Raw genomic sequence first — 13,506 nt, forward strand, 5'->3', positions numbered from 1 at the left:
TTCTTAATTTCCTGCAGAAATTCTGAAGCATTATTTGAGGGACCTGTTAGTTGGTCCAGGAAAGAGAGTTTATGTACTTGTACAATTGCTGGCTTGATTTACAGTGCTTACAATTAATGTAATCTTTTCTCCTGCCATAGTATTTCCTTAAGTCTACTTACTAAACCTGGAAGGATCAGGCATATTGGTGCTTCCACTTTTCTCTGTTTCTAATTGCCATGCCTTCCGAAAGTTTATGTCGTTATTTGATGAAATAAAAAGTTTTCCTATTTATTACAAAGAGAAAGGTATGCCACACACAAGAGTACACTATGCTTGATCTGTTTTCTGTCAAAAATAGGCCCTCCTTTCCATATTCATCAGCAGATGGCTTTCCCTCTTCCAATTTCCTTCCCCACTCTCATCCTTGTTACTGTTTATGCTGTTTTAATTTATGCTGGCTGAGCTCTCATTCTTTTCAAAGAGAGAGAAGAGATTCCTGGCTCCGTCTTCTTTCCTCAGCTCTTTCTGGGTGGGTTGCTGGTCTTGCTGCCTCTGTTATTTCATGTGTTGCTGGAAGTGAATTAGGCGTGCATTATTTCACCTGGGAAACATCTGGGTTGTCAGCCTTCTTTGGAAATAACTGCTTTTACCTTAAAAGCAGAAAGCAAAAAAGCAATAATTGAAAGTTGAGTACTTTCAGGTTATTGTGGCATCAGGTTAGCTTTGAGCTGTTTGGAGGTAAAAGAAGAGAAATGCTCTTTGAGAAAGGGTAGGACATTGTCAAATCTGGTTCGGAAGCAGAATTTGAAAATAACCTATGAGAGAAATCTCAGTATGGGGGCTGGGTTGGGGGGAACAGGGAAAATTTGATCAGGCAGAAGTAAGATAAAATTTACCTATGTCCTTCCTAGGCAATAAACCTGTTACTTTGAGGGAAACAAATCTATCGCTATTTCACTTCCCCAATTTTCATGCTGACAATATAGAACGGCGTAATTGTTAACAGATGCTCTTAAAACTGATATTTTGGCATTGGCATCTGTGTACCTTTAGTTGATTATGAGTGGGCTGGTCTTCTGCATATGCACTTCATAAAGTATGAAGCTGCTTAGTGAAGCCTTGATTTTGGCATCATTCCCACCCTAACCCCAGCCCAGCTTATCCTTGCTGCTTATTCTGAACCAAAATGGCAACCAATAGAACAGCCCTCTCTGAGTTTTTGTGTCCAGTGCAGTTACATGCATGTTGCTTACAACAAAGTTGATGATGATTTGGAGAAACAAGCAGTATTTTCATTATAACACCAGTTTTGTAGATGTGTAATCATATATATTTAAATACACATATGTAATACCAAAGTAGAGACTAGAGGCGAATACACCAGAATAACAGATGTCATCTCTATTTGCTGGTTATAAAAGCATATTCTTGTATGTACTTTTCTGTATTTCCTAAAGTTTTTATAATAAGGATATAAAAGTTTTATAATTAGACAAGGAGACTTAAAAATTGCTAGTAAGTGTGAAATTTCAGTAGAGCAGTTACTTAACAGTGCCAATCAGGGAATTCCCTGGCAGTCCAGTGTTTGGGACTCTGCACTTTCACTGCCGAGGGCCCAGATTCAGTCCCTGCTTGGGGAACTAAGATCCCACAAGCTGCACAGCGCAGCCAAAAAAATAATAATAACAGCGCTAATCCCAGGAGTAATCAAAAGTTGACTAAATGAAAGCATATCATTTGCTGAGAGTAGGAGGGATTCTTACTGATAAAGCACATAATAGTTTCCATAGTTTGTAGTTCACATACACTACAACATTCATCCTTCCATTTTAAGGAAGAGGAAACTGGTCCTCAGAGAAGTGAAGTCATTTTTGCTGTTCTTGAACCTGCATTAGCCAAAAGGAAGAGAGTGTTGTAGGGACTGGCTGGGGAGAACCAACCTGGATAAACACCCAGCGCGGATAGTCCGTAACTGCCGGCTTGGTTTTGAGTTGACAACGTGGGCATGCAGAAGTTGCACCAGAGCCTTCTGATTCGGGGCAGGGCTCAAGAAGAGACTTTCTAGTTAAAATTAGAAAGAACAGAAGAACAGCCTCACTTAGCTCTTCTTGCACTCACTCTCAATCTCTCCAAATTGAAAAGTCCACAGCATGAGAAAATTATATTTAGAGATCCACACAGACATTGAAGTGAGTGCTCACTGAGTAGTCTGCACCAGCGATGACTAATAACCTTGCATCTCTCCTGTCCAGATAGTGTCTGCAGTCCAGTACTGCCACCAAAAGCGGATCGTCCACAGAGACCTCAAGGTGAGTCATAATGCCCTTACTGTTGTACACTTTCCTTGTGTGTGCTCAGTTCTCCCAGTGCTCATGACACAAAGGAGGCATAGATTAGACTGTGTTATTAAATTAAAAAAAAAAATCCTAAGATATATTTTACATTTCAGTTAAGGCAGCTCATAGTTGGTCTCTGGAGAAAAATCATCCTACCACCAAACAGATGGGGGCCTCCAGAAATGCACGCTCTCACCTGGACAGTGTCCTCAGTGCTGCCTGGCATCCTTTTCTGTTTTTCTAGTCAGCATTCTCTCCTGTTAACAGCAGCGTTATTTAAATGAGACCTACTTCACGGTTCTCCACCTCTGCCCACACTCCTGGCATAGGGTAAGGTTTCCTATTTCACAGAGAAAATAGAAACACCAGGCGGAGACTCCTTTCCCAGCTGCACCTGCATCCACCCTTAACCTTTCAGGATTTCCCTCTTGTTACAGGACAGCGGGGTGCCTCTGCTGTCCCTCCCTCTGTGTTCTGGGTCCTGTGTCCCTCCAGGGGGTGCTTCACTCTGTTTCCTCCCATCTCTCCCTTCTTCATCTGCCCTCTCTCTCTCTGCTGGCGTGTCACTAGCAGCATGTATAAAAACATGCTCAAGTTTATACCCTCTTTTACCAAAAAACCTCCCCACCCCGATCCCCCTTCCTGGTACACCCTTTTTTTCCTCTTCACCTTCACAGCTGTATTTCTCTAAACATTGTTTAGATTCTCTCTTAACTTGATATTTACTTATTCTCTCCCCTCACATAACTGTTATCAGTTTGCTTGTTCTCTGTTCACCCACCCTTGCTGCATTCACATCCACTCCAGTAGCTGCAGTGGCCACCTATATGTTGATGACCCCCAGATCCATTCCTGCAGCCAGAGCTCTCTGCTAGGATTTAGTGTCCAGCTGACAAAAGGACACCTTCACGTCAGCATCCCTCAGGTAGCTCGGGTTCAGCAAGTTCAACACCTAAACTCTTCCTTCCTAAACTTGAATTTTTATTTCTCATTGTGGTGACTGTCCTTCAGGTGCCTCTCTCTCCTTTACTCTGCCGTCCACTCAGACCCCAGGTCTTTTTGCTGCTGTTTCCTGAGTATCACTTGAGCTCACTCTTTTCTGTCCCCACTCACACTCTCCTAGTCCAGACCACCAGCATATCTCGTACCTGATTACTACACTAGCCTCTTGCCTGGTCTTCCCTGCTTCCAATTTTGCCTCTTTCTTCCATGTCTGTTTCCTACATTGTAACCAGAATGGTCCTTTAAAAACACAAATAAGATTGTCATTTCCTGGGCTTCCCTGGTGGCTCAGTGGTTGAGAGTCCGCCTGCCGATGTAGGGGACGCGGGTTCGTGCCCCGGTCCAGGAAGATGCCACATGCCGCGGAGCGGCTGGGCCCGTGAGCCATGGCCGCTGAGCCTGCGCGTCCGGAGCCTGTGCTCCGCGACGGGAGAGGCCACAACAGTGAGAGGCCCACGGATTGTCGTTTCCCGCTTGAATGACTTTTTCAGTGGCTTCCTGTTGCCCTTAGGTTACAAACCCAAACTTCTTGACTACAAGTCACTTGGCTGGCCCTTTGTAATTCAGACATGGCCACATCCCCAGCTGTGTCTCTCTGCATCTCTCTACCACACACTGCCTTTCAGTTTCTTGAGGAAAACGTGTTCTGTCTCAGCAGGGTTTTCACACTGTTTATTCTGCTTGAAATGCCTCCGGTTAACACACCCACTACTGTCAACTAATCTTCCAGGCAGTGGTTTTAGTTTCACCCCCTCTAGGAAGCCGTACCATACCTTTCAGTGCTGGGCCCATGACTCCCCACTTCTCTGTCACAGCAGTTAGGGCCAAGAGTGTAGCTGCTTATTTTTCTAAATTGTCAGCTTTTTGAGGGCAGGACCCTGTCTGTCTATATATCCAGACACTAATATAACACCTGGTGTGTAATAGCCACGTGGTAAATGTTTGTTGAAACAAGTGGAAAAGACTGTGATCTCTATCTTGAATGAAGTTTTGGATGCTCCCTCCTCAATGATAGCCGTTATGCAGCTTACTTAGCAGTGTTTATGAAATGTGGCTCTCCACCTAAAGCAAGTATCTATTTTTTAAAAGCCCCTTATTCTTAAAAAGCTCTTTAAAGATTTTATTGATCGTGGACATTTGCTGCATAATTAGTGCTAGAATCAGTCTTTACAGTCGGGCCTCCATATCCCCGGGTTCTGCATCTGTGGCTAAGGAGGGCTGGCTGTACTATACTGTTTTGTATGATGATGGATTATGGTATCCACAGGGGGTCCTAGAACCAGTCCCCTAAGAAGACTGAGGGATGACTACACCTCATATCTGTTACTGGTTATTAATGCTGAAAAATGAGGAATTCTGATTTAGCTCCTATTTTTTTTCTCTAGAAAGAATGTTTTCTTATTCATTAGGATATATTAACTTTACATCATTACAAAAAGCTTTTGTGAAATGCCTGATTCTATCACAGTTCTGATTATATTTTGGTTAAATTTCATTTTTGTCTTGGTGTTTTCCCTCTAGGCTGAAAATCTATTGTTAGATGCTGATATGAACATTAAAATAGCTGACTTTGGTTTTAGCAATGAATTTACTGTTGGCAGTAAACTGGATACGTTTTGTGGCAGTCCTCCGTATGCAGCCCCAGAGCTCTTCCAGGGCAAGAAATACGACGGGCCGGAAGTGGACGTGTGGAGCCTCGGCGTCATTCTTTACACTCTAGTCAGCGGGTCACTCCCCTTTGATGGACAGAACCTAAAGGTATAAGAAGTGGTTGCATCCACGTTCTTCAGAAAGCTAAAAGGACTTTATAAAATGATAAGAGTTAATGTGTTAATGTTGTTGCAGTGGGGTTCTTTGAGTTCTTTTTTAACCTAAAAGTTGACTCACTAGTTTTCTTTCCTCTCTGCCTCCCCAAAGGAACTGAGAGAGAGAGTATTAAGAGGGAAATACAGAATCCCTTTCTACATGTCCACAGACTGTGAAAACCTTCTCAAACGTTTCCTGGTGCTAAATCCAATAAAACGAGGCACTCTAGAGGTAATCTCATAAGTGGAAATAAGGAACAACTTTGGAGCGTCTTTAAAGTATTTTTAGAACTTTGCTTGGTTTGTATGACGTATTGAATACTATCCTGGGGTAACATTGAGACATTTTTTAAAAGTTACCCTTTGAGCCATAATCGATGAAATGTTGAAAATAAACTTTCCTAAGTATTGTGATTATCAGAACGTTTCATTTTATGCTGCTAATGAACAGTTCACCTTTCAGCAAATCATGAAGGACAGGTGGATCAATGCAGGGCATGAGGAAGATGAACTAAAACCATTTGTTGAACCAGAACTGGACATCTCAGACCAGAAAAGAATAGGTAATTATTCTGTGCCTGCATGTTGGTGTGTGTACAAGTAGCATATTTCTGTTTTGATTCATATGTGTATGCCTAAAATGGGGATAATGGGAAGTTAAGTATAAGTTACATGAATCAGCTTATATGTTTTGTCATATTTAGGAACTTATCTGCAATTTCCTGTAATAGCACTCAGTAACTCAGAAATAAGCCAACTGCCCGTTTATGTTAGAAAATGTGTGATCTTTTGGGTCAAATAAAGGAAATTATTTTACCCTGTAACATAATGATTTCTTAACCAAACGAAACACATAAACTATATTATACCCTTCTTTTAGATATTATGGTGGGAATGGGATATTCACAAGACGAAATTCAAGAATCTCTTAGTAAGATGAAATATGATGAAATCACAGCTACATACTTGTTGTTGGGGAGAAAATCTTCAGAGGTAAGAATAATCAGATAAAAACCTACAATATCCTTTTTGTGAATTATTAGCTCATGTAAACTTAGTTTTTTTTAGTGTGTATAACATTTGATAATATTTTTAAATTTACCTTCAAATAACTAATCTAAGTCCTATGACTATTATGAGATGCTGTTTTAACTTTAAGATAACCTTTAATAATTTGGCTTCCGTTAGGTTAACCTATAGTCATTAGTAGTTTTTAAATAATGTAAAGTATCAGATGAAATAAATAGACCGTTTTAAGTTTTTTGAAAAAGCCTGGAAAGAAGAACATAAATATTTATCCTTGTGTGAGTTTTTCCAGCAGTCAGAAAAATACTTTTGCCTGAGTTTAGGGTTGTCTTTTTTCTTTTTTTTTGCGGTACGCGGGCCTCTCACTGTTGTGGCCTCTCCCATTGCGGTAGGGTTGTCATTTTTGTACACTGATTCTTCTCTCTCAGTGAACTACTTATGAGAGGTTTGTGTATTGTAAGTTTAGTTTCATAATAAACCATTTGGGCTCGTGTTGTGGTTTGCTCTGTTTTTCTCATTTTCTCTTAGCTGGATGCTAGTGATTCCAGTTCTAGCAGCAATCTTTCACTTGCTAAGGTTAGGCCAAGCAGTGACCTCAACAACAGTACTGGCCAGTCTCCTCACCACAAAGTCCAGAGAAGTGTTTCTTCAAGCCAGAAGCAGAGGCGGTACAGTGACCACGGTAAGTTTTGGACCATTCCAGTGTGTTCTCTCAGTCTCCCGTTAACCAAGAGGCCTCCTAACACTGGGAAGCATCCTTTTGCATATGGACTACTGGGGTTGGATTTGCTTGCTTTCCCTTCTTGACATGTCTTTCAAAGCAGTCCTGCAGGTTCTGGCGTATTTATCTCAAGGCTCTGATCTCCTTGGTACACTCAGTAAGCTTTTTTTTTTTTTTTTTTTTTAATTTATTTATTTATGGCTGCGTTGGGTCTTCGTTGTTGCACGCGGGCTTTGTCTAGTTGCATTGAGTGGGGGCTGCTCTTCATTGCGGTGCACGGGCTTCTCATTGCGGTGGCTTCTCTTTGTTGCGGAGCACGGGCTCTAGGAGCACGAGCTTCTGTAGTTGTGGCTCGCAGGCTGTAGGGCACAGGCTCAGTAGTTATGGCACACGGGTTTAGTTGCTCCGCAGCATGTGGGATCTTTCCGGACCAGGGATGGAAACCATGTCCCCTGCATTGGCAGGCGGATTCTTAACCACTGTGCCACCGGGGAAGTCCCTCAGTAGGCTTTTATTGGGTAAGGCCTGGCTGGGTAGAAGCCTGAGCCACATGTGACTGTTGAGCACTTGAACTGTGGAAACGATTTTCAGTTTTGTCTCAGTTAAATTTATAAAGCCCTGTGCAGCCAGTGGCTACCACATGGGACAGCACAGCCCTGGAAAATGTATAGTATCCCAGTTTTGCCTTAATTGGTTTAAATTTTTGACATGTGTCTTTCTCAGCCACACTCTAGCTGTTGCTGTGTCTAACCACCCTCACTCTTAAAAGTTTTCACCATAGAAGTGAATATTTCATGAGACTTAAGACTCTAAAGGATATGCTTACCAAACTTGACAGTTATTCTACCTTCAAGCCAGCCCCATTTGTTGGAATCCAGAGACTCTAGTAGGTGTGTGTTTATTCACATATTATTATTTCCTCTAATTCCAGCATGCAGGAACCGAATTTATGTTGGCCTGGTCTTAACTTTTAAAAATACATCCTCACATGGAACACCCATTCATCGCTTTGTTCAGTTCATTTCCCTTCTCTGGACTTTGTCCACCTCCGTTCTTTCACCTTGAGATGTGGCACTTAGAATTGCACAGAGTATTCCAGGTGTCTGTAGCTTTGGTTTTGTACCAAAAGTGATGACACTTTGGTTTCCATTTCTCTCCCTGCTGCTGCTGCCTCTCTATGTGGTTTGGGCCAAAGCAGCACATTGTACTGACCCTGTCAGTAAACTGTCTGTATGTCTGCTATTTTCTAGGGTGTAACTGAGAGCTCAGAACCTGTCTGATGCCAGGATTTGTGCAGGTGGCATTTGTAAACCAAGTGTTGATCTGGGTCTCTGTCTCTCGTGTTCATACTAGTTGCTTACAAGGAGGGGTTTTCTGTGTACTGCAGAGCAATTAGCAAAATGCCTACGTGTTGCTCTAAATCAACCAGTTTAAAGGAAATTGTTCCTAGATCCTGGAAGAAACCTGGTGGTGGAGTTTTCTCATGTCCCTTTCCCCAGCTCAGAAAATTTTAGAGCTAAAAAGAGGTCACCAAACCCCCATATTAGCAATAAGGAAATAGGGCAAGAGAGCTCACCAGGTCTTCTGAGGTTAAATAGAAGTGGGAACGCCTGAGACAGACCCAGGATTCCTGGCCCCTGGTCCTATGGCTGTGTCCACTAACCCGCCCATTACCTCTTATAGTAGTGCTTTTATAATAATAATCATCCTTCTTTCTTGGAGCCTCTGATATTAAAAAGAAGTTCACAAAAGAACATTTCCAGATATTCTGTATATAGAAAATCACTGACCCAATTCCACATTCTTTGGGGATGAAGATAGTGGTCAGCAAAAAAAAAAGATTTGATTATGCCTCTGGCACTGTTCATTTAAGTGCTGAAAATGAGATAGGTTCCAAATAATGAAATCTAGTAAAGCACATCCACTTGGTACCAAGTGAAGGCAGGCAAGCCTGTAGACAGACCAACTCTTAGCTTGCCCTCCCACCCCATCTCCTCTCTCCTCTTGTTCCCTCCCTCTGGATGCCAATGATTTATATCTGCCTGCTTCTGTAAAATCGTAACTTAATTTTTATTTGTGTTTCTTAATTTCGGTCCCATGTATGAACCCCCCTGTATGTATGTACATTTTTTTCTAGGAAGGGTGATCTTCATCAGATTTTCAAGGGGTTCTTTTATTTAAGAAAAGAAAAAGAAAAGAAAGTGAAGGATCACTGTTCTGTTAACCAGTCACTGGTATTGGGGAGGTTGGTAGTGATCAGGAAAAAAAATAAATTTGCATCCATTTCTCACATCTTCTACAAGGTTGGATTCCAATTGGAATAAAGGTGTAAATATAAAAAAAAGAAACTGGGACTTCCCTGGTGGTCCAGCAGTAAAGAATCTGCCTTCCAGTGCAGGGGACTCGGGTTTGATCCCTGGTCTGGGAACTAAGATCCCACATGCTGCAGGGCAGCTAAGCCCGCATGCTACAACAACTGAGCCCACGTGCCTCAACAAGAGTGCGCTTGTGCCTGCGTGCCAACGTGCTCTGGAGCCCGCACGCCGCAACAAAAGATCCTGCATGCTGTAACGAAGATCCCACGAGCCACAACTAAGACCCAACGCAGCCTAAAATAAAATACAAAATATATAAATTAATTAATTAAATAAAAATTATTTTTTAAAAAATCATATTTTGGGGAATTCCCCGGCGGTCCAGTGGTTAATTAGGACTCTAGGCACTTTCACTGTCGTGGCCCGGGTTCACTCCCTGGTCAGGGAACTAAGATCCTGCAAGCTGTGCGGTGTGGCCCAAAAGTAAAAAAAGAAGAAAAATCACATTTTTGCATGATATATCCACACTACGGAGCACTACTCAGCAATAAAAAGGAATAAATTGGGCTTCCCTGGTGGCGCAGTGGTTGAGAGTCCGCCTGCCGATGCAGGGGACGCGGGTTCGTGCCCCGGTCCGGGAAGATCCCACATGCCGCGGAGTGGCTGGGCCCATGAGCCATGGCCGCTGAGCCTGCGCGTCCGGGAGCCTGTGCTCCGCAACGGGAGAGGCCACAGCCGTGAGAGGCCTGCGTACCGCAAAAAAAAAAAAAAAAAAAAAGGAACAAATTATTGATAAATACAACAATTTGGATGGATCTCAAGGGAATTATGCTGAGTGGGGGGAGACAATCTCAAAAGGTTACATTGACTCCATTCACATAACATTCTTGAAATGACGGAATTACACAGATGAGAACAGATTGGCGGTTGCCAGGATTTAGGGAAGGGACTTGAGGTGGAAGATAGGTGGCTGTGGCTGTGTTAGGGTCGCCCACAAGGTCCTTGAGATAGAACTGTTCTTCGTCTTGACTGGTGGTGATCGCGTGAATCTGCACGTGTGATTAAAATGTGGAGAGCTGAATGCACACGCACATAACACACAGTGCAAGTAAGACAGGAGCAGTCTGAATGAGTGAGGCCAGCGGCTTGCATCAGTAGCTGTTCCATGCACAGTCTCAGATCCTAAAATGAAAAAAAATCTTTTAATTTTCTAAGTAGCAATAATAAATGTTTCAGAACAAATTGGTAGTAACCCTAAAGATTCAGAATGTCATTAGATGTATCATGATATTGAGAGGAAAGAAGTATTAAGGGTAGTATCACCCTGTACTTGGTTGATTCTTTGTTTTATATGTTAAAATTGCCAAACTGAGAACTTGATTGTTCTCCCATAAATCAAATCTTTGTTTACTTTTAATTCAGTTCCAAATAGAATTACCATTATTTATTTATTTACCACACCACGCAGCTTGTGGGATCTTAGCTCCCCAACCAGGGATCGAACCTGGGCCCTCAGCAGTGAAGGCACAGGGTCCTAACCACTGGACCACCAGGGAATTCCCTAGATTTACCATTTGGATTTTTGTCCTAGAAGTAGCTTTTCTGTACCCCACCCCATCCATTTTTTTTTAATAATTTATTTTTCTGTTGAAGTATAGTTGATTTACAGTGTTGTCTTAATTTCTACTATACAATAGAGTGACTCAGTTATACACATATATACATTCGTCTTCATATTCTTTTCCATTATGGTTTATCTCAGGATATTGAATATAATTCCCTGTACTATACAATGAGACCTGGTTGTTTATCCATTCTATATGTAATAGTTTGCATCTACTAACCCCAAGCTCCCAGTCCCTCCCTCCCCTTCCCTCTTCCCCCTCCCATCCATTTTTTAATAGACCTAAAATATAAAGGCTTTTCTACCATAAATGATTAGCATTTGGTGCTGTTCCTTAAGATTACCACTGGACGTCATATATAATGAATATACTAGTTATCTCGTTCATTTCCATAATTCTTTGAACTCTGAATCTCCTGTGTCATCAGAGTCTCTAGGTGATTTACTGCAGGACATCAGTTAATTGCCCACCTGGGTGTCCCTAGGCATCCTCCCCCTGGGAGGGGGTCTGACCGGGAACATCCACCCATGTCCTCCCTGTCACTTCCATGAGAAACATGCTTTCTTTTGCTCATACTGCCTCTCCTTGTCTACTCAAATTCCTGTTTACCTAGAAGATTATGAGTGCTTTAAAAAAGATGCAAGATAAAACTTCAAAAGAAAGAGCCTGTAAATCTGTACTGTTCTTTTCCAAAAGGTGACGGCATCTCTTATACAAAAAGGATGAAATTCACTCAGATGTATAGATACCAGGTGAACCAGTTCATTCTGCATGATGTGTATGCATCAAGTTAGTTTGATTATTTATCTGTCCAGCAACACCCCGTAAACATGTTTCAGAAAGACAACTATATAAGCTTATTAGTTAAAAAAAAAAAAAAACAACTTTAAAAACGTAGAATGGGGCTTCCCTGGTGGCGCAGTGGTTGAGAGTCCGCCTGCCGATGCAAGGGACTCGGGTTCGTGCCCTGGTCCGGGAAGATCCCACATGCCGCGAAGCGGCTGGGCGCGTGAGCCATGGCCGCTGAGCCTGCGCGTCCGGAGCCTGTGCTCTGCGGCGGGAGAGGCCACAACGGTGAGAGGCCCGCGTACCGCAAAAAAAAAAAAAAAAAACGTAGAATGTTAGGGACTAATAAGTGAAATTTTAATATTGAATTCAGGACTTCCCTGGTGGTACAGTAGTTAAGAATCTGCCTGCAAAAAGGAATAAAAAACAACAAAAAAGAATCTGCCTGCCAATGCAGGGGACACGGGTTTGGGAAGATCCCACATGCCACAGAGCAACTAAGCCCATGCGGCACAAGTACTGAGCCTGCGCTCCAGAGCTCGTGAGCCACAACTACTGAAGTCCGTGCACCTAGAGGCCGTGCTGCACAACAAGACAAGCCACCGCAATGAGAAGCCCACACACCGCAACGAAGAGCAGCCCCTGCTCGCCACAACTAGAGAAAGCCCACGTGCAGCAATGAAGAGTCAACACAGCCAAAAATAAATATATATATATTTTTAAAGTGGTTAGGTAATTTAAAAAAAATAAAATAAAATTGAATTCATTGCATAGGGAAGACATTATACATGAATGGGAAGCATCTTAGAAGATTTTTACTGTCTTATATTCTCTTAGATGAATAGAAATCTTGGGTCATCTTATAAAGTGTTCATTTTCACAGGATAAAACATAAAACTATATTCTGACTTTTTAAAAGTGAACTCTGTATTTTAGCTGGACCAGCTATTCCTTCAGTTGTGGCGTATCCAAAAAGGAGTCAGACCAGCACTGCAGACGGCGACCTCAGAGAAGATGGAGTTCCCTCCCGGAAACCAGGCGGCAGTGCTGCTGGAGGAAAGGGAGTTGCCCCAGCCAGTCCCATGCTTGGGAGTGCAAGTAATCCCAACAAGGCAGATATTCCTGAACGCAAGAAGAGCTCCACCGTCCCTGGTGTAAGTATTGTTGGACTGTAGGGCAGGCTAGGGTTGTAGGATTGAAATGATAAGACATTGTGCTCCTGTGTGTTCATCTGCCTACAAAGCCCTACCCGCGGGGCCACCAGGCACAGTGTCAGCCTGTAAGGATCACCTGCTCTGTTGCACGTATTTCTTGTTGAGCCGTATCCCACTGGATGAGTGATCAGATCCTTTATGTCAAGGGCTGTTTTCAGTTACTCCATAAACATCTGCTAAACTTCAGACTGTATCAGGTGCTGAGATATGGAAAGACGTCATAATCTAACAGAGGAAATGAATAAAACCAAATGGGGACAGTGCAGACAGGTGATGGCAAACAGCAACCTGATGGAGTCTGTACAGGGCACTGTGAGCTCTGACTGCCAGGGATTTGGTGTTTGCCCTGCATCTCAAAGGGCTCTATTGATACAGAGTGTTGACTGAGTCCTTACCATGTGCCAGGGACCATGCTGAGTGCTTTTTCATGTCTTAGCTAAATGTTAAGGTGAAGTAATTGAAGAAAAGTTAGGTAATTGTCTGAAGTTATACTGCTAAACCGAATCCGTCTCTTAGTCCCTGCCCTGAACAAAATCTCCCTAGGAAGTAGGTAGTATTTGTTAAATTGAATCTATTCAGTTTCAACAACTTCTTTGTGAATTGAAATGTGTTCTCTCTGACCTAACATAGTGATTATTATTCTTAGCACTCCAAAAGTAATTTTTTTCATGATTTGATGTTCGTATTTATTGTG

At 42.5% G+C, this 13,506-nt stretch overlaps 1 protein-coding gene across 10 annotated transcripts in view; it reads left to right on the forward strand.

The window, feature by feature from the left end:
• Positions 1-13,506, forward strand: part of MARK3 (microtubule affinity regulating kinase 3) — a 108,104-nt gene that overhangs the window by 75,407 nt on the left and 19,191 nt on the right. For 7 of the 10 annotated variants that reach the window (XM_060295322.2, XM_030883284.3, XM_060295324.2 and 4 more), the window contains 7 exons: positions 2,235-2,291; positions 4,842-5,078; positions 5,238-5,357; positions 5,589-5,688; positions 6,006-6,118; positions 6,680-6,833; positions 12,535-12,752. In XM_060295322.2, coding sequence (XP_060151305.1) covers positions 2,235-2,291; positions 4,842-5,078; positions 5,238-5,357; positions 5,589-5,688; positions 6,006-6,118; positions 6,680-6,833; positions 12,535-12,752 — 999 coding nt within the window. The remainder of the gene's footprint in view (positions 1-2,234; positions 2,292-4,841; positions 5,079-5,237; positions 5,358-5,588; positions 5,689-6,005; positions 6,119-6,679; positions 6,834-12,534; positions 12,753-13,506) is intronic. The other 3 variants (XM_060295323.2, XM_030883275.3, XM_030883280.3) reach the window with 1 other exon arrangement.

This window comes from Globicephala melas, chromosome 2 (assembly GCF_963455315.2).
Source record: "Globicephala melas chromosome 2, mGloMel1.2, whole genome shotgun sequence".
Lineage (NCBI taxonomy): Eukaryota > Metazoa > Chordata > Mammalia > Artiodactyla > Delphinidae > Globicephala > Globicephala melas.